The sequence below is a fragment of the Phocoena phocoena genome, chromosome 17 (assembly GCF_963924675.1).
Source record: "Phocoena phocoena chromosome 17, mPhoPho1.1, whole genome shotgun sequence".
Lineage (NCBI taxonomy): Eukaryota > Metazoa > Chordata > Mammalia > Artiodactyla > Phocoenidae > Phocoena > Phocoena phocoena.
Genome location: NC_089235.1, coordinates 80,456,419 through 80,483,321, shown reverse-complemented (window position 1 = coordinate 80,483,321; position 26,903 = coordinate 80,456,419). Strand labels below are relative to the sequence as shown.

The window sequence follows — 26,903 nt, the reverse complement described above, 5'->3', positions numbered from 1 at the left end:
GGCTCCCCCGGGAGGCTGGCATTTCGCTGGCTGTGGCAGAAGGTGCCCACCTCCAGGGACAGCCGTGACTCAGGCTGTCAGATGGGCTTCCCTGGGCTGTACCTCTCTGATGCAGGAGGGAGTGTGCTCTGTGTGGCCCCTCCTGGGAGCACACAGGAAACCTGCACACGGATTTTAGCTACGAGTACAGTTACCTCTGAGTCCTACAGGTCCTTCTAGTGAACCACCAAGCACGTAGGTGGTCTTAGGACCCTTTACCCAGAGACAAACCATCAAAGCTTACTCAAGAAAACAGATAACCTAAATAGTTCTTTGTCTAGTAAACAATTCATGGTTAAAAGCTTTTCAACAAAGAAACCTCCAGGCCTATGTAGTTCCACTGAGGGATTCTACCAAAGATTTAAGGAAAAAATACCAAATCTTCACAAACTCTTCCGTAAGTTAGAAGAGGAGGGGACACGTCCAAACTCACCTAATGAAGGATCACCAGAGAGAGACATTACAGGAAAGTACAGGCCAATAACACTCTTGAAGAGGTACAAAATCTCTCAACAAAGTATCAGGAAATCAAATCCAGCAATATAGTAAAAGCATTATAAATCATGACCAAGTGTGGTTTATCTTGGCACTGCAAGGAATTCAATACCTAAAAAGCAATCACTTATGTCCATTTCAAATTGAAAAGAATTGAAAGCAGAATCTTGAATATTAAAAGACTGAAGGTGTTCCCCTTAGAACGGAAACAAAGTAAGGATGTCTGCACTCATCACGCGTATTCAGCATTGTAATGGAGATTCTAACCGAGGCAATAAGGCCAGAAGAAGAAATAAAAGGCATTCTGATTGGAAAGGAAGACTGAGCTGTCTATTGGAAAACATGACGTTCCATGTAGAAGATCTCAAAGAATCTATAAAAAGTAAGGCCACAGGATACAAGGTCAATATGTAAAAATCAACTGTATTTCTACACACTAGCAATGAACAATTGGAAATTGAAATTAACAAAACTATACTACTACAATAGCACTAAAACCATAGTTACAAATCTAACAAAATATGTGCAGGATCTATATGCTTAAAATTACGAAGTACTGACGAAAGAAATCAAAGATGACCTAAGTAAATGTAATGCACCATTTTCATAGATGGGAAAACAACATCAATTTGTCAAAAGATATCAATTCTTCCCGAAGAGTCTACAGATTCAACACAATCCCAGTCAAAATTATAATAGGTGGGCTTCCGTGGCGGCACAGTGGTTAAGAATCCGCCTGCCAATGCAGGGGACACGGGTTCGAGCCCTGGTCCGGGAAGATCCCACGTGCCACAGAACAACTAAGCCTGTGTGCCACAACTACAGAGCCTGCGCTTTAGAGCCTGTGAGCCACAACTCCTGAGCCCGTGCGCCACAACTACTGAAGCCCGCGCGCCTAGAGCCCAGGCTCTGCAACAAGAGAAGCCACTGCAATGAGAAGCCCACGCACTGCAACGAAGAGTAGCCCCTGCTCGCCGCAACTAGAGAAAGCCCGCGTGCAGCAATGAAGATCCAATGCAGCCAAAAATAAAAACAAACAAATAAACCAACAAATAAAATTCTAAAAGGTTTATTTTTGTAGAAATCAACAAGATGATTCTAAAATTTATATGGATAAGTGAAGGAACTATAACAGCCAAACGAATTAGAAAAGAAGACTGAAGTTAGAGGACTCATGCTACTTTGCTCCAAAATTTACTGTAAAGCTTCAGGCAAGACAGTGTGGTCCCGACAAAAGGACAGACGCAGATCAGTGGAGCAAAACAGAGTCCACAGTCACTTGATTTTGACAGAGATGCAAAGGCAACTCATCCACGTGGAAAGAAGAGTCTTTTCAGCAGACGGTGCCAGGACGACTGGACATCCACGTGCAAAACAATGAGCCTTAACAACCACCACACCTCACGTTAAACAATATTAACTCAAAATGGATCACAAATCTACATGTAAAACCTCGAAGCTAAAACTTCTAGAAGAAAACATAGCAGAACATCTTTGTGACCTTGGGTTAAGAGAGGATTTACTAGCTAGAACACCAAAAGCAAGAGCTATAAATAAAAACCTGATAAAGTGGACTTCTAAAATATTAAAATATCCACCTTTTGAAGAAAATAAAAAGGTAAGTATGACGCAACAGACTTGTCAGAAAATATTTACAAGCCGTAAGTCTGATAAAGGACTTGCATCCAAAATATATAAAGAACACTCTGTACTCAATAATAGGAAAGTAAACAGCTCAAGAATAGGCAAAAGCTGTGAACAGACATTTAAGGAAGACATAGGGATGGCAAACATTGGTCGTTGGTGAGATGCCAGCCCGTCAGGACAGCTTGAGAAACAAACAGCCTGGACCCGAGCCTGCAAGTGCCCACAGGGCCTCTCATCCGCTGCTGCTGGGGCCATGAGATGGCACAGCCGTTTCAGAAAACCGTTTGGAAATTTCTTATGAAATTAAATGCACACTTTCCACTCGCGCTTACCCAGGCGTACAAACGCATGCTCCCACAGAGACCTGTACCCACACGGTCACAGTGGCTTTTTTCCTAACTGCCACACTGCAAACAACTGGAGTCTCCTTCCTCTGGAGAGTGGAGAACAGACTGGCACGTCCGTACCACGGAATGCTACTCAGCAGTAAGACAAAAAATCACTGGCACATGTGACAACGCCCCCGACGGAGGTGGGGAATCAGGGGCCCAGGAGCAGGAGGGTGAGGCCGCGCCCTTACCTCCGCCTCGGGGGGCAGCGCGCACTGCTGCACGATGTACTCGATCATGGCCTCGCCTCCAGGCTGCTCCAGGTAGCCGTGATGGGCCATGGCACTGATCACCTGCACCACGGCCCGCTTCACCTGCCCGGACCAAGGGAGAGCGGCAAGGGCCTCAGAGGAGCGCCGGACAGCACGCCGGCCCAGCTGGGTGGTGGAATCTCACCCTTCCCTCTGCCTGCGCCGCACCTGCCCCCACCTTCTCCCCAGACGCCTGCTAAGAAGGCCAGCCTGCGGCCACGCCCACCCCCCCAGGGGAAGGCCTCTTCCTCCTCTTTCCCGCAGCCCCTCCCCTCCCGGCGCCTCCTTGGGCATCTCCCGACCCCGTTTTGCCCTTCCGGGCAAGGCCCCTGGGTCTGCACTTGTCACCCAAACACTCCTGAGAGTTCTGAGTGCCCTGCTGTCCAGCCCCTTCGATAACTCTGTCTGGCGGCTCCAAGGAATGGCTGGGCCGTCGCGGCCGGAAGCAGCACCCTCTTCCCGGGGCTGGCGCCCCCCGGCCCGATGCCCCTCCCTGGGGACCCTTCCCTGTGTCCCGGTGACGCCTCTCCTCCCCCGGATCTCAGGTCGCACATCGCTGCCCTGTGCCCCCAGCTACACGTGTGTCCTGAGGGACTGTGGGGCTGACAGGTCTGGAGGGAGTGGCCGATGTGGTAGCACGAGGGCCGCTCAGGCTGAGTGCGTCTGGCCACTAACACTGTTGGAGGCACAAGGTGCGGCCCCTTGGGGGTGACCCAGGGCACGGGGGGCCTGAAACAGATGCAGGTGGTTTGGGGTCCATTTCAGTAGCTTCTGAAACTCTCACAGAAGGTCCCAAAGAACAGGGCCCCAGGATGAGCACAAAGGCTGGGGCAGCCCCAGGACAGAGCCGAGGGGCCCTGCTGCCGCTGGGCCCAGGAGGGAGGAGCAGCCCTGCCCCCAGCTCTGGGCATCGCCCCCAAGGCCTTGGATGTCCCACCTGAGCCCTGGGTCCTCGCTTCCCTGAGGCTTCGGCCATGCTGAATCACCTAACCACCTGATGGTTGAGGGTGGGGGCTTCGGGCCAGGAGGGGCTGGACTCTGAGGTCTCCACGACGGAGGACTGACAGAGACCCCTGACACAAGGCTGGGGGCTTCCCTGGGGGGCAGCCGGCACAGCACTGCCAGGGAGCCCAGGCTGCCCACGGCTCCACAGGGAGAGGACAGCGGGGCTCCGACTTCAGACCCTCCTGGGCCTCCTGCCCCTCGTGCCTCTTCTGTGGCCGATGTTAGCCTGTGTCTTTTTGGTGTAATAAACCATAACGTGGGTATGACGACTCTTGTGAGTTTGGGGGTTCTTCTAGAGAACGACTGAACCCCAGGGTGGTTTTGGGGACCACTTCCTAACTTCATACTTGGTTAACTACGTCAGGAGGAAGCTGGGGGTCCCAGATGCCCAGGCCTGCACGTGCCCACTGAGGTCTGGCCTGGCTGAGAGGTGGCTGCCGGGTCCGTGGTGGCCACACTGCCCGCAGCTGCTCACGGCGGAGCTAGGGCTGCCCGCTGACCTACCTTGCTGTTGGTGTCCAGAAGAGGAAGCTTCATGGAGGAGAGAATAAAGGGTTGCTTGACTTCCATCTGCGCAGCTGCAGGAAACAGAGAGATGGCTCAGGCCGCCCGCCACCACAAGGCCCAAGGCCACACTGCCGGGGTTCTGGCCTCAGTGTGGCCCTCCACGTGGCAGGAGGGCGGAGGGCGCATACGCACAGGCCCACCCATTTCTCTCCGGTGGGCGGGAGGGGGAAATGACCTTTTTCAGCAAATAACATTATTTCACCCAATTAAAAAGCTAGGAGGTTTGTAGTTTAGGGCAGCAGAGAAAGAGCGGGCTGAGCAGGTATCCCAGTTCAAGTGCAAGGGTCAGGGGGTCTCCCGGGGCTCGTTAGGCACCACCAGCCGCTGTCCCCTCTCCCCACTCCAACCTGCAGGCCCAGGTGGGCTCAGGCGTTCACTTTTCACACATTCCCAGGTGAGCTGGCGCTGAGGACCCCACTTTGAGAACCAGCTGTATAACCCTTCCTTTCCTGATATTTATTTTAGTTTTTTTCGGAGGTGGGGGGGCCGCACCACGCCGCACGTTGGATCTTAGTTCCCGGACCACGGATCGAACCCGGACCCTCGGCAGTGAGAGAGCGGAGTCCTAACCGCTGGACCGCCAGGGAAGTCGCATTCTGACATTTAAATGGGGGTAAAAAGTGAATACCAAGAAGTGGTCATGAGATTAAAAAAAATAAAAACAAAGAGGGACCTCCTGGTGGACCAGTGGTTAGGACTCTGCGCTCTCACTGCCGAGGGCCCGGGTTTGATCCCTGGTCGGGAACTAAGATCCTGCAAGCCACGTGGTGTGGCCAAAAACAATTTTTTAAATGAAAACAGAGACTGGGAGCACGGTGATGGCGCTGTCATTCCAAGGACAGCCCCAGGGGAGGGGTATGTCATGATCCCACCTCACGCAGGGAACTGGAGGCCTCACAGCCTGGAATGGCTGATTCCAGGTCTGGGGCAAGAAATATACACAACGAGCTTAGTTCATCATCAAAGGACTCGGAACTTGAAGAAGTCTCCCCACTCCCCGGAGATGACACAATTTGAGCTCCAATAATGGTAATAACTATAGATAACAAATAAGGACCTACTGTCTAGCACAGGGAACTCTACTCAGTGCTCTGTGGTGACCTAGATGGGAATATAGTCTAAAAAACGGGATATACGGATACATGTGGCTGATTCACTTTGCTGTACAGCAGAATCTAAAATGACACTGTAAGTCAACTATACTCCAATAAAAGTTAATTAAAAATAATGGTGATAACTGCAATGAACTGAAATTTCTCCAATATGTTTGAATTCATGAGTCCCTTTGATATTTTTAAAGAGCAATGGTCACCTTTAGAAGATGATAGGGGACCAGTGTATTATCTTGAAAACTGACAAAACAAAGGAGCCAACAGCTGAGCCTGCAGTTCCTACGTGAGCCACACTTCTGCATGGCTGAGCGGCAGGTGAAGAGCGTCTCTTCATCACGGCACCCAGCAAATCGGCGCAGCACAAGCCGTGCCCCAGGCGGAGAGCGGCAGTGCTGCCGAGGCCGCCCGGTATACACTGTGCCCCCTACAGTCTTGCCAAAGGGACTCGACTGGAGTCTGAGTTCTTGCCAATTTGCAGGAAATCCGGACGGACGAGAAAACCTCAGTCTGCACCTCGAGAACACAGCCCACCAAGCTGACCGTGTGAAACTCCACAGGTCCAATGGCCTAGGCTCTTCCACGGATAAATTACAATGGAAAGAAAAGAGCACAGGAGACCTGCGGTTTAAAAGGGACCGAAATGTGGGGAGTGTTGTTTAGCGGGGACAGAGTTTCAGGTTTGCAGGATGAAAAGGGTCCTGGAGGCGGCTGCACAGCAAATGTGAATGTACTGAACGCTGCTGAGTGCACACCTACGATGAGCACGGAAGACTTTATGAATGTGTATTTTACCACAATTGTAAACACGCAAATGAAACCACCAAGGGCCAAGCCCCCCAAAAGGGCGAGATTTACATCTATCTATCTATCTATCTATATATAATTTTTAAAAAGTTTACTTTTTTAATGAAGTGGAGTTTACTTACAGCATTGCTGGTGTCCAGCAAAGCGATCCAGTCATACATAAACGTATCCTGTTCTTTTTCTTTGACTGCATTGCATTCGTTGCTGTGCGCAGGCTTTCTCTAGCTGTGGTGATCAGGGACTACCCTTCCCTGCGGTGCGCGGGTTTCTCATTGTGGTGGCTTCTCTTGTTGTGGAGCACGGGCTCTAGGTGTATGGGCTCAGTAGTTGTGGCTCGTGGATTCTAGAGCGCAGGCTCAGTAGTTGTGGCACACGGGCTCAGCTGCTCCACGGCATGTGGGATCTTCCCAGATCAGGGCTCGAACCCGTGTCCCCTGCATCGGCAGGCGGGTTCTTAAACACTGTGCCACCAGGGAAGCCCTATGTATCTATTCTTTTTCAGATTGTTCTCCATTATAGTTTATTACAAGATACTGAGTACGTTGTTTATCTATTTCATATATAGTAGTATCTGTTAATCCCAAACTCCTAATTTATCTCTTCCCCCCAGTTTTCCCCTTTGGTAACAATTTTCTGTGTGTATGTTTCTATTTTGTAAGTAAGTTCATTTCTGTCATATTTTAGATTCCGCATATAAGGGATATCACATGGTATTTGTCTTTGTCTGACTTACTTCACCTAGTATGACCATCTCCAGGTCCATCCATGTTGCTGCGATGGCAGCATTTCGTTCTTTTTGTGGCCGAGTAGCATTCCATTTTTTATATGTACAACATCTTTCTTTTGGCCACGCCGCGTGGCTTGCAGGATCTTAGTTCCCTGAGCAGGGACTGAACCCGGGGCCTGAGAAGTGAGAGCACCGAGTCCTAACCATATATACGTATATACACTTATGGCCAGAGAAAGAACTTAAAGGAAAAAGTGAAAGACAAGTGCATACGAAGTGACCCTGGAACATCATCGTGAGAGAAGAATTAACTAACAAAGGGGAGGCAAGCGAGGCTAAACTGCATAAAAAACGTTCAGCACCGCTAATGACCACGGACAGCAGATCAGAGAGGAAGCGAAGGCCTGGCCGAGGCCCAGACGAGGCCCAGACAAGGCCTGCAGGCACCTGGGCTCCCGAGGGCGCTGTGGCTCAGGTAAGAGGCCTTGCTCTCTGTCCCAGCACCACCCTTCCCCAGCAGCCACCAGCCACGGGCTCCTGGGCTCACGGCAGGACCCGGCCCTGCCCGCCGAGTGCTGCCCCCTCACTCCCCAAACCCGAGAGCTGCCGAGTCCACAGGTGCCACCTGGTCCACATGCTCGTTCCATAGAGGGTCAGGCAGAGAACACTTGGGCTTCCAGGGCCACAAGCGGTCTCTGTCACATCTTCTTCTTCGTTTGCTTGTACAGCCCGTTGCCATGTGAAAACCACTCTCAGCTCAGGACTGTACAGAAGCAGGCTGCAGGCCTGGCGTGGCCCACGGCTATGGCCACTGTTTAGCAACCAAGCTCACCGGAAAAAACAGACTTAAGTGCGAAAACTGTTCAAGCCTATTGCTGATTAAATTAGCCTTAAAAGGGCTTCCCTGGTGGCGCAGTGGTTGGGAGTCCGCCTGCCGATGCAGGGGACACAGGTTCGTGCCCCGGTCCGGGAGGATCCCACATGCCGCAGAGCGGCTGGCCCGTGAGCCATGGCCACTGAGCCTGCGCGTCCGGAGCCTGTGCTCCGCAACAGGAGAGGCCACAACAGTGAGAGGCCCGCGTACCGCAAAAAAAAAAAAAAAAAATTAGCCTTAAAAGCAAGAAACCCGAATTCTTCCATCCAATTGTGAGGAAATCATCAGACACACGGCACTTGAGGGACTGTCTACAGAACCGGCCTCAACTCTTCCCAAAGGTCCACGTCTAAGACACAACTAGGTAACATATGCCCGTGCACAGACCCCACGCTGAGGGGCAGCTGCGGCAGACAGCGTGACGGGGCAGCGGGACTGAGCCACCAGGCCGGCGGGCACGTGGCAGCTGCCGGGCCCCGGGTCAGGGGCGCCGTGTCCCAGCGTCCGCAGCCAGCCGTCAAGGGCAAAGGTCAGCGATGGACGCCTGCTGGGAGGCAGACGAGCGCTATTGCTGCAGCTGTTCAAAAAGTCTGGAATTTTGCAAACTAGCAAGTTGGGGAAAATATTTAAAGAATTCGAAGCAAGACGTTCCTTTTCACCTAAAAGCTGGACAGCGTCTGCCCTTTCCGTCTCTGCGCCACAAAGGGCACTTACCGGCCGAGTTGATGACGTGCCTCACGACCTGGAGGGTGCCCACACGGGTCCTCTCGTTGCCGGTGTCCAGCTTGGGCAGCAGGAAGGCCAGCAGGCGGTCAGGCGAGCAGCAGGCTGCAGGGCAAGCGCTCATCAGAGAACTGTTTGTAACGAGCTGTCCTCTGCTCCCTGCTGGCTGTCTGCACCTCCAAGACAAGCTAGGCCCGGCGGCCAGGGAGGCCGGACGCTCGGGGCTGCGGCCCAGCCAGGCCTTGGCTGTATGCTCCCCAGAGACACAGGCGGGCAGCACATGAGACAAAGGGTCCCCCCGCCCCCCAGAGCAGCCAGGCCGCCGGCCTCGTACCCAGCACCGTGAAGCAGCGCAGCACCTCCTTCTGGTTGCTCATCACCAGAGGGCTCGAGGACTCCACGGGCACGCAGATCTGCTCCGGGAACAGAGGGCACAGTCACAGGGGCCCAGCAAGGCCACGGGAGGGACAGGTCCCCTGACGATGCTGGGCCCAGGGGCAGGTCCCTCAGGCGCTCTCTCACCTGGGTGCAGGAGCCCCTCGCCTGTGGCCGGAAGCGCCCTGGGGACCTCAGCCCACACCTTCCAGTTGGCCCTCTCAAGGGAAAAGAGTCCTGGCTCCGTCTATACCCCACCCCTCCCACCACCAGCCAGGAAAACAAACTCCCAAGACACATTCCCTGATGAGAAAGGAGACACTTTCCCGCTTTCCTGGGCATGACATCCTGGGCTGGACACCGCGGACCTCTAGAATGCAGAAAGCACTGGAAACCAAAATACCTCGAGTCCATTTGTTCAAAATTGTAAAAGAAAAAGGAGCTGCACTAGTAAAAGTAAAAACAAAGGCTGTTGGCACATGTGTCTCTGGGCTCCACTGCACCTCAGCGGGTGACACTCACTGGGGGCTGAGCTCTGGGTGGCACCCCAGTCCCCACTCAACCCCTCAAGGTCACAACAAAGGACACCCACAGGGCCTCCGGGCACAGGGCTCTAAGGTGAGAAGTGACCAGCGGTGAGTGCAGGACCAGGTGAGTGCCAGGCGGCCGGGTTCTGCTCCAGGCCCCCAGGGTGCTGCTTGTCACTTCCACTGCAAAGACCGAACCTGGCCATAAAAGGCACCGCGGCTTCCTACCTGCTCCCGGGCTCGCTCAGCCGCTCAGGCAGCCCAGGAGCAGGGAGCTGGCTTGGAAGCAGAACCCCCGCCCCCCGGGGAGCCTTCAGAAGATGCGTGACCGTGACCACGCGGGAGCCTGAGCTGCTCAGGACTCCGCAGTGACTCGGAGAGAGTAAACCGCTGCTGTTTTCACGTGCTAAGTTTTGGAGTGATCGGTCAAAGGGCAATAGATAACTAGCGCAAATGGGTAGTCATCTGGAAAAAAGATAAAACTAGATTCTCACTCTCTCCCTAAAATAAACTCCAGACGGATTAAACAGTAAAAGTATAGGGGAAAATGAGAGAAGCTAAAAATTAATTGCAGAACTCGAAAGCCTTTTCCAAGTATAGCAAAAGCTGAACTGTAGCATAAAAGATGAGTAAATGATGGTGTGAAAACTAAATAATTTTGCATATGGCAAAAAACACCATAAACAGGGCTGCCCTGGGGGCGCGGTGGCTGCGAGTCCGCCTGCCGATGCAGGGGACGCGGGTTCGTGCCCCGGGCCGGGAGGATCCCACATGCTGCGGAGCGGCTGGGCCCGTGAGCCATGGCCGCTGAGCCTGCGCGTCCGGAGCCTGTGCTACGCAACGGGAGAGGCCACGGCAGTGAGAGGCCCCGTGTACCGCAAAACAAACAAACAAACAAAAAACCATAAACAGAGCCACAGATAACGGACAAAGTAGAAACATTTATACATACGTGATATGAGACTATAAATAACTGCTACAGATCAATATGAAAGAAACCTCTAAAAACCAACAGAAAAACAAAAGACGTGAACAGAAAGCTCTAAGAGAAGGAAATATCACATTTTTTCTGCCTTTTCAGCTTTCATATATTTATCTTCCCCTCTAAGCCTCACCCCCACCCCACAGGTAACCATCGTTTGTTTTTATAATCCTACGCAAGCATTTTTATACTAAGTAGATGATACTGTGCTACATCTCTCACTTTTTTTCAGAGTTGTAAACTTTTTCTCCATAGAGGTCTTAGGCATTCTTCGTTAGGGGAATTCCCAGATGCTTTACGGTAAGTTTCTGTTGCTGTCGTAAATGGTCACTTTTTTGTGCTTGGTCACTACTGACGGAGAAGACCGCTCCTGGTTTTTACAGGAGCGACCCTGCTGGCAGCCTTGCCGGACTTACTTCTGGTATTTGTGAACCGACTCACTTCATATATGAGTGCATTTCTGGATGAATAAATCAACCATCCATAAAACAAACATCTACTGAGTGCTCACGGGTAACACACACCGGTGCTGGGACAGCAGGGAACGGAACAGAGCGAACCCTCCCCCTCAGGCCTGTGCCTTCTCGCTGGGGAGACCCGAGTGGCAACCCACCCGTCGCTAAGTGTATTAAGAGGAGCTCGGGACCTCGGGAAAGGCAAAGAGGGGACCGGGACGGAGGGTGGGTGGCCGGGAGAAGATGAACGGCAGGTCGGTCCTCACTCCCCCCATTTCTGTTCCTTTCCCCATTAACACTGAGAGTGGGGCTCCTTCCTACTCCTGACACTAGAGGAAACGTACCTGTCTCCCATTCACTATGATGTACGCGGAGAGTCTGGGTATTTAAACTTCATCAAGTTAGAGAAGTTCCTTTCTGATCCTGGTTGCTAAGAGCTTTAGCGACAAATAGGTGTTGAACTTTATCAGACGCTTTTTCTGCATTGATTGATATCAGAGAACATTTTCGGGAATCTCGTTCCACGATGAGGTGAGCTGACTGGCCTCAGCGCGGTGCAGCCCCCCGGCTGCGCCCTGCACCCCTCGAGTGCTGGGAGCGCAGTGCTGGGGGCGCAGTGCTGAGGGAACGGTGGTGAGGGCGCAGTGCTGGGAGCGCAGTGCGGGGCAACTCCCTTCACTGAGCACACGATCCTCACATCTAGCCTCACAGTAGTAGACCTAGATTTTTCTGTGTGGTCCTGACTTGGATTTGGAATCCCGACCAGCCTCAAAGAATCCATCAGGCAGCTCTGGATCCTTCTCTCATTTGCAAGCCCACCTGTGTATGGTGGAAATTAGCTGTCCCTCAAAAGTTTGGAAGAATGCAACCTTCAAACCACGTGGGTCCTGGGTTTGCTTTCAGAAAGGAAGGGCTTGGAATGTTGTTTCCATTTCTTTACTGGTTTAGTCAAGTTTTCTATTTCTTCTCTGCCAATTTTGACATTTTAAAGATTTTTCTAGGAATCTATCCACTTCATACCGTTTTTCAAGTTCATTACCATTGCTCACACACTAAAATTACTATTTAATCTCTCTACCACAGCCCGACCCCCGGCCCTCGCAGGGCGCCGTCGGTGTGTGGCAGGTGAGGGCTCAGGCCGGCGGGCCAGGCTGGCATCCCAGCAGGTGTGGGAGTGGAGCAGGCCTAGAGATGCCCCGGGGGCGGGGGAGCAAGGAAGTAAGTCCACTCTCCCTGCTCCTCTTTCTCACAGAGCCGCCTGCCCATGCTCTCTCTGGTTTTCCGGCCTTCTTCTCTCCCACTCAGAAAGTCCCCCGGACGCAACGTCCCCCCAGAGCTCCCCGTGACCTCCATGCCCCTCATCTGACCTGGGGGGGCAGGGTGTGCACGGCTGCGGAGCCTCCTCGAAGCCCTTTCTCCATCGGAGCCATCAAGACCCCTGGAGGGGGTCTCCACCTGAGCCCGGGCCCTCGGGACGCACAGCCAGTGCAGATGGCCCCAGAGCTGCCCCTGGCCTGCTGGCTGCCCGCTCCAGCCCCTGCACGGCGGGGCTGTGCTGTGTCGCGCGGCCCGAGCCCCAGCGCTGGGCAGACGGCGCTTCAGCCCCGCCTCCTGCTCCCTGACCCTCAGCAGGCACCTCCCAGCGTGCTCCCACCCCTCCCTGGGCCCCCAGCCCACCTGAGCGTGCAGGGCAGCCAGGAGTGAGTCAAGCTGGACGTCCAGCGTGCGGCTGCCCACACTCGCTGCCGCCTCGAGGATCTGGCCCAGGCTCTGCTCGAGGAGGGAGGAGAGGGGCCGTCAGGGCCTCCTCCTGGCCCAGCCCCACCCCTGCTGGCTGCGGGAGTCTCCCAGCCCTCCACCCCAGCGCTCGCTCGTGGGGAAGGGCCGGGAAGGGGGCGCGCGGCAAGGCCAGGTGGGCCTGGCTCCCGGCTCCTGTCCGCGCCCCCCACTGAGGCTGGCTGCCCCCAGGGCTTCCCCCCGACCCCATGCCCCCTGCAGCTGAACTCCTGAACGCACCCTGGACACGTGGACAGTCTCGGCGTGCTTCTTGTAGAGGCCGAGGACTCCAGGCAGCAGCTTGGGGAGCTGCTCCTCCAGCTTCTCGCTGGGCAGCAGGTGGCTCATGGGCCCCAGGGCCTCCACCACAGCGAGCCGCAGCTGGGGGGACACAGGAACAGGTGCTCGCGTGCGGACCGGCCGGCAACGCCCGTCAGCCCGGGGCAGAGATGTGCAAAGAGCCCTTCCCCAAGGACCCCACAGCCGGACTTGGAGACCCGGGTTACCGCGAGCGGAGGTCCTAAAGGGGTGGAGGGAGTGGGCCTACAGGGAGAGGTCCAGCGCTGGGGCCCCAGAAAACTAGCCCTACTCTGTGAGGACCTGTGGGGCAGCGGAGGGAGGGGCACATGTAGACAGATCTCCCCCCCGACACCCGAGAACCCCAGAAGAGGCCCAGGTGACTGGAGCAGTACCTCCAGGCTGGGGGTGGGAGAGGAAAGCCAGCTAGGTGAGGCCACAAGTCCCTACGGGCCACACATACCTTGGCTTCCCGGCTCTGCAGCCAGTGGTGGAAGAGGATGTCGTAGGCGCTGAAGATGTCAGTGGCGAAGGCATCCTTCCTGACCGTGGGGTCGGGGGCCTGGTCCAGGTCGGCCAGGTACTCCAGGGTGCTCTCGCTAAAGCGCTGCAGAGCTGTGGCGACCCACGCGGTAAGCGGCGGCCGGCCCATGGCCACACAGCTTCCGCGCGACGCCTGCCCCTTCTACCATGCCCTGCTGCCTGCGAGACACGCTCCAGAGCACCCGGCCAAGCTCGGGACCAAAGCGCTGTGCGGGCGTGAAGGGTCCCCCAACTCGCATGCTTCGCAGAAGCTCAGAACGTGACCTTTCTCGGAAATAGGGTCTTTGCAGATGCAATGAGTCAAGACGAGGTCACAGTGTGGGGGGGGCAACTCCAACAGGACTGTGTCCTCACAAGAAGAGAGACAGACACGCGGGGACAACGGAGGCAGAGCTGCACTGCTGCAGCCTCGAGCCAACGCGCCAGGATGCACGGGCACCTCCAGACACCAGGGGGCCTGGAAGGTTTCTCTCCAGAGCCGCAGAGGGCGCACGGCCCTGTCAACACCCTGCTCTTGGAATCCTGGCCTCCTGAGCCGTAGAGAACACATTTCTGTTGTTTTAACCCCCCCAATTTGTGGTCTTTCGTTGAGGTGGTCCAAGGAAACCAGTACAGGCACCAACCTCCCCAAAATGCCCCCAGGCCACCACGCCTGGCCCACTCCAGTCTGCTGTGCCCACCTCTCCCCTCACAGAGATGCGTGCCACACGCTTTCAAGGGCCGCTGTGCCGGGCAGGCGTGGGCCCCCCAGGACACGTGTAGGAAGAAGACCTGGGGGCACGGTGGCGGGGTGCCGAGGGTGGGGAGCGCTGGCCTGGGGGTCTGTGTCTGTGGAAGGGACTGTGCCGTGGACACCAGGCGGGTAAGCCTGGGGACTCGCTTTGCTGCAGACCTGCGAGTGGTCAGCAGGACCTGGACCCTGGGTCAGGGGAGACGATGGGGCCACGAAGGAGAGTCGGAGGCCAGGCCTTGGCCACGGGGCCTGGGCAGTGGAGGGGGAGATGAGGATGCAATGGCCCGGAGAGGCGGCGGCTCCCGGCCGGGCCTCCCGAGGGCAGAGCCCGGCGCCCAGGCAGGGGCTGCAGCAGCTGCCCCGGGGGTCTTTACTTGCCCCAGCTCACAACTCAAAGCTGGCCCACTTGTAAGGCTAATTTCTTAGCCTGGGCTTTGCAGCCCAGCAGAAAGACTAACCCTAACCCTCCATCTACAGGAGGGCAGCCATGTTCACACGTGCTCAAGACAGAACATAAAGAAATTCTGAAAGAAAACTACCTCCTGGGGGAAGGTTTCTGTGTCATGGGCAGCCCTTCCACTGAGGATGGGCCCCTGGAGGGTCTGGCGAGGTGGGCTCTGGTCCCCTCCCTGCCACACGGCTGCTAAAACCGGGGCTGCAGGTGCCCCGAGAACCCTCAGCTCCTCTCTCAACCCCCCACTCCTCCACGGCCCCTTCGTCCCCCCACTCTTTTGCCTCCTTGAGCTGTTCAGTCAGGCTGTTGGTCAAACTGATCAGGGATCCTAGGTATTTTGCGTGGGAAGGTCTTTCAGGGTAACAGGCTACCATATGGCCAGAAGCAGAAACCCACCCCCGGACCTGTTACTAGGCTTGAGTGTTTCATCAGGAAACACACAGGCATAAAGTAAAGGGCACTTCTCACGCACCCTCCGCCAGCCCAATCTCCCTTGCTCCAGAAGCAAACACGGGGTTTGATCTATCTCTCGATAAATAACGTGTCCACGATGTTCCTCACCTACTCCCCGCAAGGACAGGGCCAGTCCTTCCCGTCCATCCCTCCAGACCCACGCTGCCAGAGCCCACGCACTCCGTCCATGAGCAGCTTTGTTTCCCAGAGTAACCGACCACTGCGGTTTGAGTCTCCTTGGCTCTCCAGGCACGAGTCACCAAGGCGACCTCCACATCTCTTGCCGCACACCCTGGGGCTCCCTCGGCCCCATGTGGGACCGCACCCTTCCTGATCGTGGCTTCTCCACAAGAGCCTTTACCTCCTGCTCAAGTAGCATCTGGGCAGGGCTCTGATTCTCAGAGGGTGCCTTCCACTGGAGCTTTCTGGCGCTCTCGCTTGAGCGAGAGAAGGCAAGGCCACCCTATTTCCTCAGCCTCCCCTTGGACCATCCCTGCCCACCCCCCTGCAAAATCTTCCTGGTGCGGTGCCTGGAGGGCCTCTCCATCAGGAACAGCTCCTGCTGCAGGGCAGGTTCAGGGATTACTGCACGACTCCCCCACTCCACTCTCTCCGTTCATTCTTTCCAGGTTGTCTTATTCGAATGCTGGCTTCATGGCCCAGCTTGCTAATTCTTTTCTCTCCTATTTTCCATATATTTGCATTTTTGCTCTACTTTCTGGAGGATTTCCTCAACTTTCTGTTCCATTTCTGCCTTCCATTTTCATCATGTTTTTAATTCCCAAAAGCTTAATTTTATTCTCTGAATGTAGCTTCTTCACGGCCACACGCTCTTGTTTCCTGAACGCATCTTCTCTTAGCTCCCGGAGGACATTAACCACAGATTTCCTTTCCTGCCTGTCTTCTCCTCCCTGAACCATCTGCTTTCCCCAAGTCTCGGTTTCTGCTTATTTTGCGGCCACCTTTCCTATCAGAGACTTTCCTCGTGGGCAGTGATTTTTGGCCGCTACTGGTGCTGGACAGTGTGGCCAGGCCAGCCGTGTACCCTGCTGTCTGGGGCATGTCAACACGGTCTCTGGGTCTCCCTGCCCACTCTTCCCCTGCCTGGCCACAGCGTACTGCAAACTGGACGAGAAGCTTCAAGTGTGCACGTGCTCCTGTTCTCGGCCCAGCGCCGCTGCCCACTTGTGCCGCCTTCCGGCAGTGGACACAGACATCTGCCCAGAACCAGAGGCTGTCTGGAAGGACAGGAGGCCCCAGCCCTCTCGTGGCCCACCCAGGCCGCTGACGGGCTGTTGTGGACCCTCCTGGCCCGACTGAGGCCCCTCCAGCAGGCAGGACCACTCTTCCCTCCAACTGCAGACCCGACCCTGAACGTTCTGTCTGCGGTGAGGGGCGCACACCTCAGCAGGAGGGCAGCCTGCGGGCAGGTCTCTTGGCCCACGCACTTGCTTCATACACGACACACCAACAGGTGGGAACTGCAGGGGCCTTTGGCCCGTGAAGGGCTGGGACCAGAGCGCCTGAGAAGCGCGAGTCAGCTCTCTGTGCAGGGCCCTGCACCTCCCGGAGCGAGGCCAGTGCCTCCCAGAGGAGCTGCCTGGGGCCGGTACCTAAGCCCTCGGCTCCGACACGGGCTCTGTCCTAGGCTGGTCTTCTCCCCGTGTGCGGCGCACCTGAGGTACAGCCCCAGCCCCTCAGCTCTGCCTCGGCCCCTTCTGTGTCCTGCTCCTGCATTCCCAGCTCAGCGGTGATTCCCACCCAGCTGATCGGGGATCCTGTCACAATTTCCCTCTTCAGCCAAAACTAGGCCAAGGAGGGTTTCTGCCCTTCAGCCCAAGCAGCCTGCCAATCACACACAGTCGGGAGCCTGCAAGAGGCACCAAAGAGACCGTGGCAGGGAATAGAGAGAATGCGGAACGCGGGGGAATGTGAGGAGGGCTGGCAGGGGCTGGAGCCCCTCCTAGGGGAACCCTGAACCCAAAGCCACTGTGAACAGGGAGGCCTGGGGCCCAAAGCTCTAGGCCCTGGCTAGGAAAGTCCCCAGGTGTGTGCAAGATACGCAGCTTCCCTAGGAAACCTCCCCAAACACCGATCCTCCGGCTACCAGCCCCCAACCCCAGCCCTGAGCCCTGCCCAGCGCGGCCACGACCTCATCACATGCTCCCTAGCTGGCAGCCTGGGGGGGAAGCCCAGCACCTGCTAACAGGCTGGGCTGCGGCTTAAAAAGGGTCCAGTCCTCATGCGGGCCTAGATGCTCCCTCCCTACCCTCAGTACCGGCCGGCAGTCTCCCTGAGACTGGTGGGGACACTAGGGACACCAGGAAGCTGAAGGACAAGGGCAGTGTGGTGGCTGCTAGAAGAGGTCCAGGCCCCCTCAGCCCCCGGGTCTCAGGACCCTCTGCTTCCCTCCCACACGAGTGCCCTCCTCTCCCCCAAGAGTCATGCCGCGAGGCACCGTCCCCTGCCCAGGCACGCGGAGGGCCGCACACAGAAGGTGGGAGAGTGAATACCCCATCCCAAGATGCCCAGGGAATGGTCACGCTCCCAGCACGGGGCAGGGAGAGAAATGGGAAGCAGCTGCAGCTTTGGGTAAGTCTCTTCCCGCCCCACATCAAGCGTCCAGGGCTCAGGGACTGCAGTGTGAAGTCCTGGGCAGGGGGGCCCCCAGCAGGAGAGAAAAGCAGTCAGACGGCAGAGGCCAGGTCTCTATCTGCAGCAGTGCCCACCCAGCCCGCGCCTGCAGTCACCCTTCCTCTAAATGTCCCGCCCTCCTCCTGCAGCCTGGAGGACCCACAGCCCCACAAAGGGGCACCGGAGACAAAAGGTCCAGGAGTGGACAGGCTGCACCCAGCCCCTGCCCCGCAGAGGCTCACCCACCCCGCAGAGACCCACCCGCCCTCAGAGGCCCACCCGCCCTCGGAGGCCCACCTGCCCGCGGAGGCCCACCTGCCCTCGGAGGCCCACCTGCCCGCGGAGGCCCACCTGCCCTCGGAGGCCCACCTGCCCTCGGAGGCCCACCTGCCCTCGGAGGCCCACCTGCCCGCGGAGGTCCACCTGCCCTCGGAGGCCCACCTGCCCGTGGAGGCCCACCTGCCCGCGGAGGCCCACCCGCCCTCGGAGGCCCACCCGCCCGCGGAGGCCCACCCGCCCGCGGAGGCCCACCCGCCCGCGGAGGCCCACCCGCCCTCGAAGGCCCACCCGCCCGCGGAGGCCCACCCGCCCGCGGAGGCCCACCCGCCCGCGGAGGCCCACCTGCCCGCGGAGGCCCCGTCTTACCACAGCAGAACACCACCCTCATCGAGTCGGGCTTGGCTGCACTCAGCATGGGCAGCATGGTGCTCAAGATGGACGTGAGGAAGGGCACCATGCCGAACACTGCAAGAGGGGTACGTCACGGGGGCCCCACTGCCATCCCCACCCAGCCTGTCCTTCCCTCGGGCCCTGTGCCCCAGGGGAGGCAGAGGGCACCCCAGCCACACGCCTTGAGCTCCTTCTGCACAGCCTGGGGCTCACGGTGGAGCTGCTGGGACCGAGGCCGGCGGGCTCTCAGAGGTCTTCACGACCGCTCAGAACACGGGTCGAAGGGGCTGGGCCGCCACCTACCATTGGAAACTGAGAGGTTGGCGAGCGTCTGCACGACAAAATGGTGCGGCAGGACCCCGGGCTGGAACTTGCTCAGTATCTCCTCCATCACGCTGCTGATGAAACGCTTTCCCAAAGCCACCAGGACGTTGCTGGCGGCCTGCTGCCAGTCACAAACCAGTTCCTACCCCCCCCAAAAGACCTGAAGTGGCACCCAGACCGAAGGAGGCAGACCTCGCCCTGAAACCGCCCAGGAAGCGAAACGAGACGCTCTGCCCTCCGTCACGCCAGGGGACACGCTGCTGCTGCTGGGAGCAGGGCTCCCTGCTGAGCCCAGCACCTCCACACACCGGGCACCACCGCCCCTGCGTGTGCCCTGAGGGTTCGGGGAGTTTGCTCTCAGCACCTCCACACACCAGGCACCACCACCCCTGCGTGTGCCCTGAGGGTTCGGGGAGTTTGCTCTCAGCACCTCCACACACCAGGCACCACCGCCCCCGCGTGTGCCCTGAGGGTTCGGGGAGTTTGCTCTCTGCGCCAGTTCCCATTGTGGGGTGACCCTCCCCATCCCAGGAGGGCAGTCAGGGCACAGGACCCAGGGGCCAAGCCGAGGCAGCCGGACACAAACCCACATCCTTAAGGCACTTGGGAGGAAAGGCCTCGGAAGGCAGCTTCCCTCCCAAGCCAGGACCTGGTCAGCCCCACGGACCTTCACTTTGGTCATCTCGCTGGAGGCCAGGAGGATGCTGGCCCTGGCCAAGCCCTTGTCCAGCTCGCCGACGTGACTGCTCACGACCGTCTCCATGACCCTCAGGATCATTGTCCGGTACGGATGCGCCAGCTGAGGAGAGAACCATGGAGGGAGGGCCAGAACCTGCTTGTCTCTCACGGCTCCTCTCTGAGCTTAAGAAAGAGCCCTGGTCTCCTGACGGCGTCGCTCTGGGTGGCCCGCCTCCTGGGGAGCTCTCCATATGTCCTGGTGCAGCCCTCTCCTCAGCCATGTCCCTGCAGCGCCCCCGTCCAGCACGCATCATCCTCGCCTTCACTGAGGACACGCAGACCACAGCGGAGGCCGTGACAGGTGGAGGGCATGTCACGGTGATGACAGAAAACCCCGCGACATGAGCAGAGCCCAGCCAAGGGAAGGGCTTCATCCTGCGGGAGTCCCGGGCGTCACGGAGACCGGGGGTGAGGACAGAAAATAGGGAGCCAGGAAAGACCAAGACCCGCTGCTCCCTGAGGACCCTCCCCCCTCCCCCCGGGAATGCAGCGTCCAGACAGGGGGTGCAGACGAGGGGGCACAACCTCAGTGCAGCTGGAGTGCCCAGGCCACGTGACGGGAGCAAAGAGGGCAAGAAAGGGTGCGACTCAGGCTGGCTGCACTCTGCAGAGCTGCTCAGGCCTGAGAAAAGGTGCTCGTGACCCTCGGGCCCCCTGCCAACGACGTCCCCACCACGCTCCCTCCTGCAGAGGCTGCTAGCAGCCCTCACGGGGGTGGCCCACACTACCCGGTCACTCAGCCCTGCACGCGAGAGGGGAGGGCAGGAACCCCTCTATTTCAAGTAGAAACGTACAGCTTATACCTGGGGAAAGTACCAATGTCCTACTGATGGGGTCATTCACAGCTGCTGGGTTTTTTTTAAATTTATTTATTTATCTTTGGCTGCGTTGGGTCTTCGTTGCTGCGCGCGGGCTTTCTCTAGTTGCGGTGAGCGGGGCCTCCTCTTTGTTGCGGTGCGCGGGCTTCTCACTGCGGTGGCTTCTCTTGTTGCAGAGCATGGGCTCTAGGCACGCGGGCTTCAGTAGTTGTGGCACACGGGCTTCAGCAGTTGTGGCTCGCGGGCTCTAGAGCGCAGGCTCAGCAGTTGTGGCGCACGGGCTTAGGTGCTCCGCGGCATGTGGGATCTTCCCGGACCAGGGCTCGAACCTGTGTCCCCTGCATCGGCAGGCGGATTCTCAACCACCGTGCCACCAGGGAAGCCCTACTGGTTTGTTTTGTTCTGTTTGTCGCTTTTTTAAATTGTGTTAAACACACATGACAAAGTTACCATGTCGGCCATTCTCAAGCATGCAGTGCGGTGGGATTAACTACATTCAGCTGGTGGTGTGGCCGTCAGTGCCACCCCCCTCCCCATAGCTCTTCCCATCTTATAAAACTGGAGCCCTGTCTCTCCATTCCCATCCCCTCAGCCCCTGCCACCCACCTTTCTACTTTCTGTATCTGAATTTGACTATTCTAGACACTTCATAGAAGTAGAAGTATACAGTATTTGTCCTTTAGTGACTGGCTTATTTCACTGAGCAAAATGTCCTCAAGGAGGTTCATTCAGGGGCTTCCCTGGTGGCGCAGTGGTTGGGAATCCGCCTGCCAATGCAGGGGACACGGGTTCAAGCCCTGGTCCGGGAAGATCCCACATGCCTCGGAGCACTTAAGCCCGTGTGCCATAACTACTGAGTCTGTGCTCTAGAGCCCTCAAGCCACAACTACTGAAGCCCGTGCGCCTAGAGCCCAGGCTCCGCAACAAGAGAAGCCACCGCAATGGGAAGCCTGCGCACAGCAACGAAGACCCAATGTAGCCAAAAACAATAAATAAAAATAAATTTATTTTTTAAAAGTCCTATGTATCCCTAGATAACAATATTTTTTTTTTTTAACAATATTTTTTTTAAAAAAATTGGTTCATCCATGTTGTAGCATGTGTGAGAATTCCCTTTTTTTTTTTTTGCACCACCACGGCTTGTGGGATCTTAGTTCCCCGACCAGGGATTGAACCTGGGCCCTTAGCAGTGACAGGGCTGAGTCCTAACCACAGGACCGCCAGGGAGTTTCCAGAATTCACTTCCTTTTTAAGGCTGAATATTCCGTTGTGTGGATGGACCACATCTGGCTTATCCATCATCCACTGATGGGCACTTGGGTTGCCTCCACCTTTTGACTAATGTGATTAATGCTGCTATGAACAAAGGTGTGCATATATCTCTTTGAGACTCTGCTTTCCATCTTTTGGGTATATACCCAGAAGTGGAACTGCTGGGTCATATGGTAATTCTATTTTTATTTTTTGAGGAACCTCCATAATGTTTTCCATAGCCACTGCAACATTTAACACTCCCACCACCACTGCACAAGGTTTCCCATTTCTCCACATTTTCACCAACACTTGTTATTTTCTCTTTTTTTGATAGTATCCATTGCAATGGATGTGAGGTGGTATTTCACTGTAGTTTTGATTTGCATTTCCCTAATGATTAGGGATGCTGACCATCTTTTCATGTTCTTAGTGGCCATTTGTATATCTTTTTTGGAGAAATGTCTATTCAAGTCCTTTGCCTATTTTTGAATTGAGTAGTTTGGTATTTTGTTGCTCAGTTTTCAGAGTTCTCTATATATCCTGGATATTAATTCCTTATTGGATATATGATTTGCAAACGTTTTCTCCCATGCTGTGGGTTGCCTGTCCCTTTGGTGTCATGTCCAAGAAATCACTGCCAAGTCCAACGTCCAGGAGCTTCTGTCCTATGTTTTCTTCTAAGAGTTTTACAGTTTTAGGTTTTATGTTTAGGTCTTTGACCCCTTGAGTTAATTTTTGTGTATGATGTGAGGTAGCGGTCCAACTTCATTCTTTTGCAAATGCATATCCAGTTTTCCCAGTATCACTTGTTGAAAAGACTATCCTTTCCGCATTCAATTATCTTGGCACCCCTGTTGAAAAGCATTTGACCGTATATGAGAGAGTTTATTTCTAGGCTCTATTCTACTCCATTGGTCTATGTGTCTGTCTATGCCAGTGCCACACTGGCTTGATTACTGTAGCTTTTCTAGTCAATTTTGGAATCAGGAATTGGGAGGCCTCCAGCTTTGTCCTTCTTCTTTAGGAATGTTCTGGCTATTCAGGATCCCTCGAGATTCCCTATGAATTTTAGGATGGGTTCTTCTACTTCTACAAAGTTGCAACAGCTGCTTATTTTTTAAGATTTTATTCCCACTTTACGTTGCTCTTGAGAGTTCAATGAGCAGAACAGTAACCACGTCAAAGGAAGATGTGCAGCACTCCCTCTGAGGGAGGGGGTTTCGCCCAGGCCCTCATGCAGGATTATGTAGCCACAGCCCCATCAGGTAGCACACTGGGAATGGAACGGGGTTGGGGGGTGGGGGGGTGGGGCAGCTCTCTGATGATACCTGCCCTTGGCAGGTGTGTGTGAGATTTCCGGCTCAACCATTCTGATGTGTTGGTGGGTGGCCAATGAGCCCATCACCCCTGCTGCCCTTCCCCCACCCCCAGAACTGACTGAGTCCACTAAATGGACGAACTGGATGACTAGGCTACCTGCGGGCAGGATGACGTTAGGAGGCAGGGCCTTTGGGATGTGATTAGGCCACGAGGGTGGAGCCCTCATGAATGGAATTTGTGCCCCTATAAAAGAGACCCCAGAGAGCTCCCTCACCCCTTTTGCCAGGTGAGGACAAAGGGAGGACACATCCATCTATAAACCAAGAAGCAAGCGCTCACCAGGCACCAAATCTGCCAGCACCTTGATCTTAAGACCTCCAGCCTCCAGAATTGTGGGAGACACAAGTCTGTTGTCTAAGAGCCGCCCAGTCTGTGGCATTTTGTCATAGGAGCCAGAGCGGGCTAAGACAACTATTTCCGCCTCTCTTCCCCAAATCACTTCCCTGCCCACTGGCCTGACAGCCCTTGCGAAGGAGCCTGCTTGCCCCTGTGTTCACCTTTCCTATGCTGAGACTTGGCCAACAGGAAGGAGACTGGATCTGTCTAAAACTGTGCGGCCCACCACCGTCCAGGAACACAGACCAGGACCGGCTGGAGGAGCAGCGAACACGCCCCAGCGCCCCAGGCACACTGAAGCCTCGAGAAGCTGTTATCTACAAAGTATCGCATGCATCTCAAAACGCTGCACTGACCTACGATGACCAGATAGTGCTGGACACCTTTCTTCTGCTATCCCACGTCTTTTTGGAGAGAGAATCAAGGGGATTCGAAATGTACATGCTAAGATGCAGCCCAATGACGTCCGGTTGTGAAGAGACACGAGTGAGTGGCCCAGAGCTGCTAGCAGCAGGGTATGATGGATGAGGCAGTGGTGGCGGCTGCGGGGGGAGAGGCGCTGGGAAGGGATCCACTGCAAGGGACAGGGCTTCCAACTCCAGACACGCTTACTGTAAAGGGCCACTGTGAAGGAAGCTGGTTTTTAAAGTTGGTTGAAGAAACTAAAAAGGCTAGAAAAGGGGTAAAATCATAAATGAGCCAGAAACTGACAAGTTTGAAGCACACTTAAACCCTGCCATGAACCGTGAACTAACAAAGGCTTCTTAGCCACCGTTAGTACTCCTAGGCCATCTCCTCGGATAGCCAGGGCGGTCCTCATCTTTGTCTAACAATCAGACGCTGAATTCAGCAGGTCACGATGATGGAGCCTTTCGGCCACGAAGACAAGGGCCCTGACGCCCAGCGTGCACGCACCGTGAAGCTCCGTGAGCCGAGGAGCCTGGGTAGACACACACGCGCCCAAGCGCGAGGGTGCCCTTCCCGTCCTATGTACCCCCAGTCTCAACAGCAGTCCACGAACACGTAAAAGGCCCAGAACAGCTAGGACAGCGGGGCGGGGGCAGGGGACCCTCCCCACGAGGAGAGGCCATCAAGCCACAGCACAAGCCGCTCAGCAGGACTCGGCTCTTTCCCCCAGGAGACGGCAGTTGACAGATGAGAGAGAAATAACTTATATCGTATAGGGATTCTCTTTTACTGAGCAAATGGCAAAAGCAAAAAGAAAAATGGTCTTTTGAGACCGAAAGTCGAACTCCCAGGAATGAGCCTAAAACACGCACTGGGGAAAACTGAAACAATTTCCCACCACAAGGAGCTGAGAGCATCACAGAACCGTGGAGCCGAGACCCGGGAGAGGGGGAGCTGGCAGAGCCCCTTCTGAGCAATCTCTGCAGAGACCAGTCGGCGCGCCCACCCAGCCACAGCCCCTCTCCGAGGCCCGTCCACGTGTTCCCGTTACCGCGGTGGACGCGAGCTGCCCTCTCTCATCGGCGAGGACGGCTGTCCAGGCTCCAGCGGGTCAGCGAAAGGGGATGGCGGCACTGGGCCTGCGAGCGAGCGGCTGGACGCTGCAGTGCTCACCACCCGGTCCCTCCACGACAGGACCAACCCACAGGCCATGAGGCAAAGAGGGTCATCTATGCTGGACTTGCCCGCCTCGAGGGGGCTTGGACTTGCAGGTACGATTTTCTACCCACAGCAGCACGGCTCTGCACTCCGGACCCAGCCAGCCGGCAGCCCCTGGCGCAGACCCCGCCCCGCAGGCCCCGCCCGGCAGGAGCAGCAATACCTTCTCGTGCAGCCGCAGGTGCTCCTCGCAGGCGCGGAGAGCCTCCTCAGGCTGTGACTCTCCGAGGGCGCACAGGGCGCCACACACCTGCTCCTGCACCTGAGGGTCCTTGTCGGTGACAGCGTCCAGCAGAATGGTGAACAGCCCTGCCATGACAAAGCCCAGTGGCGTAGTCAGGCCCAGCCCCGACCCCACCATCGCTACGCTCAGCCTCTGAGGACTCGGCCCCACAGCTGGAGGAGACCGCCGCGCCCGCCTGGCCGCTTTGCAGCCTCCACTGCGCTGACCGGGATCTCTGGGACCCACTGGCCGCCTGCTCTGAGGTCACTCCAGCCACCTGTACCCCGACCTTCCAGCCCAGGCCACGTCTGCTCCATGTCTCCGGCCCCGCTGGATCCGAGCTCCTATAAAAGGCAGGCGGTGCAGACTCAGGGCCCCTTCGGAAGCTGCCCCAGGTGGCCCTCTGGCCCACGCTCTGCCCTGTGCTTGCCAGGCGGCACCCCAGTCCCACCAGCTGCTTTCGCAGACTCCTCACCCTGGGGACTCCCCACACTCAGATCCAGGCCTCCGCCCCACGGACAGGACCCCCCATCCTCAGTGCCCCAAGAGCTCCGGGCATGTGCCCACCAGCGGTTCGCAGACCCTCACCCTGGGGATGGAACCTCTGGGGCAGGAACACCATCCCCAGCCTCTGCCCCGCCCTGGGCCATGCCCTCAGCAAACAGCTGGCCCTGGCTGCAAGCAGAGCGGCCAGCCAGAGTGGATGCCAGCCCTGGGGCTTTTGTAAGAAGGGACGAAGGCTCAGGGACCCTCCCACATGGAGCAAGAAGCCCCCTGTGCCAGGCAAACGCCGTCCCCCACGCCAGACTGCGCCTGTGGCCAAATCTGGACCTCTGCGTCAGCATCTGCAGAGACGAGAGCTTTGTTTTCTTTTTTTTTCTAACGGAAACTTAGAGAAAGTGTGTTCGTGCAAGCGCCATTCCTTCCAAGCACGTTTACTCAATGCCACGGGCTCCTCTGTGTTCCAGACTCAGAAACCGGCAGGCATGACATGGAGACCTGCCAAGAGCCCCACACACTCACTCTTCACGTATGACTCGCTCATTGCTGTGGCCGTGGCTTCCTCTCGCCCGGTGTGAACATGGACAGCTGTCTTCAAACCTGGAGCAACAAGACGTGCAACATTTAAGTCATAAGCCTCCTCAGTTTTTGAGCAGTTACTGTGTTTGTGTAAAACACAAGGTTTAAACAATTTCGCCCTGGGGGAACTGTCTTTGCCACAGTTTGGCTATAAGGCGTGCGGAGGACGGGAGGCACCGTCCCCGCAATGGTCACCGGCTCTCCTCCACCCCAGCGGCTGTCAGCCCCGCCGATGCGTGGCCGGCCCACTAGGGCTGGTCCTGATTGGCCCACGGTGGCCTGGACAAGCGTGTTACCACCTCCAGCTACAGCATCTCCCTTCACTCTGTGCGCATCCGCTCTGGTGTTCCTGGCCGTCTGTGCGGAGCAGGGACACCCTCCCTGAGAGCCAAGAGCAACTGCCTTGGTGGCTGCGGGGCCGGGACTCCCCATGCCTGAGATCCCAGCGCAATGTTAAATGAGCCTCCTGCTGGCCGAGAGACTGGGCGGGCAGCACAGGGATCTGGTGGGCTCCCTGGCGCCTGAAACCAACCATCCAAACAGCACACGGGATCCAAACACCACACGCCTCGAAGCGCCACTTGCAACAGATG

At 56.5% G+C, this 26,903-nt stretch overlaps 1 protein-coding gene across 2 annotated transcripts in view; it reads right to left on the bottom strand.

Moving 5' to 3' along the window:
* Positions 1-26,275, bottom strand: part of MROH1 (maestro heat like repeat family member 1) — a 53,345-nt gene extending 27,070 nt beyond the window's left edge. For both annotated transcript variants that reach the window (XM_065895275.1, XM_065895276.1), the window contains exons 1-12: positions 26,254-26,275; positions 25,171-25,316; positions 19,523-19,654; positions 18,835-18,997; positions 18,508-18,606; positions 13,509-13,660; positions 12,989-13,129; positions 12,650-12,742; positions 8,968-9,046; positions 8,625-8,738; positions 4,331-4,404; positions 2,762-2,884 (exon numbers count right to left, since the gene is read on the bottom strand). In XM_065895275.1, coding sequence (XP_065751347.1) covers positions 2,762-2,884; positions 4,331-4,404; positions 8,625-8,738; positions 8,968-9,046; positions 12,650-12,742; positions 12,989-13,129; positions 13,509-13,660; positions 18,508-18,606; positions 18,835-18,997; positions 19,523-19,654; positions 25,171-25,316; positions 26,254-26,275 — 1,338 coding nt within the window. The remainder of the gene's footprint in view (positions 1-2,761; positions 2,885-4,330; positions 4,405-8,624; positions 8,739-8,967; positions 9,047-12,649; positions 12,743-12,988; positions 13,130-13,508; positions 13,661-18,507; positions 18,607-18,834; positions 18,998-19,522; positions 19,655-25,170; positions 25,317-26,253) is intronic.
* Positions 26,276-26,903: the final 628 nt, after the last annotated feature.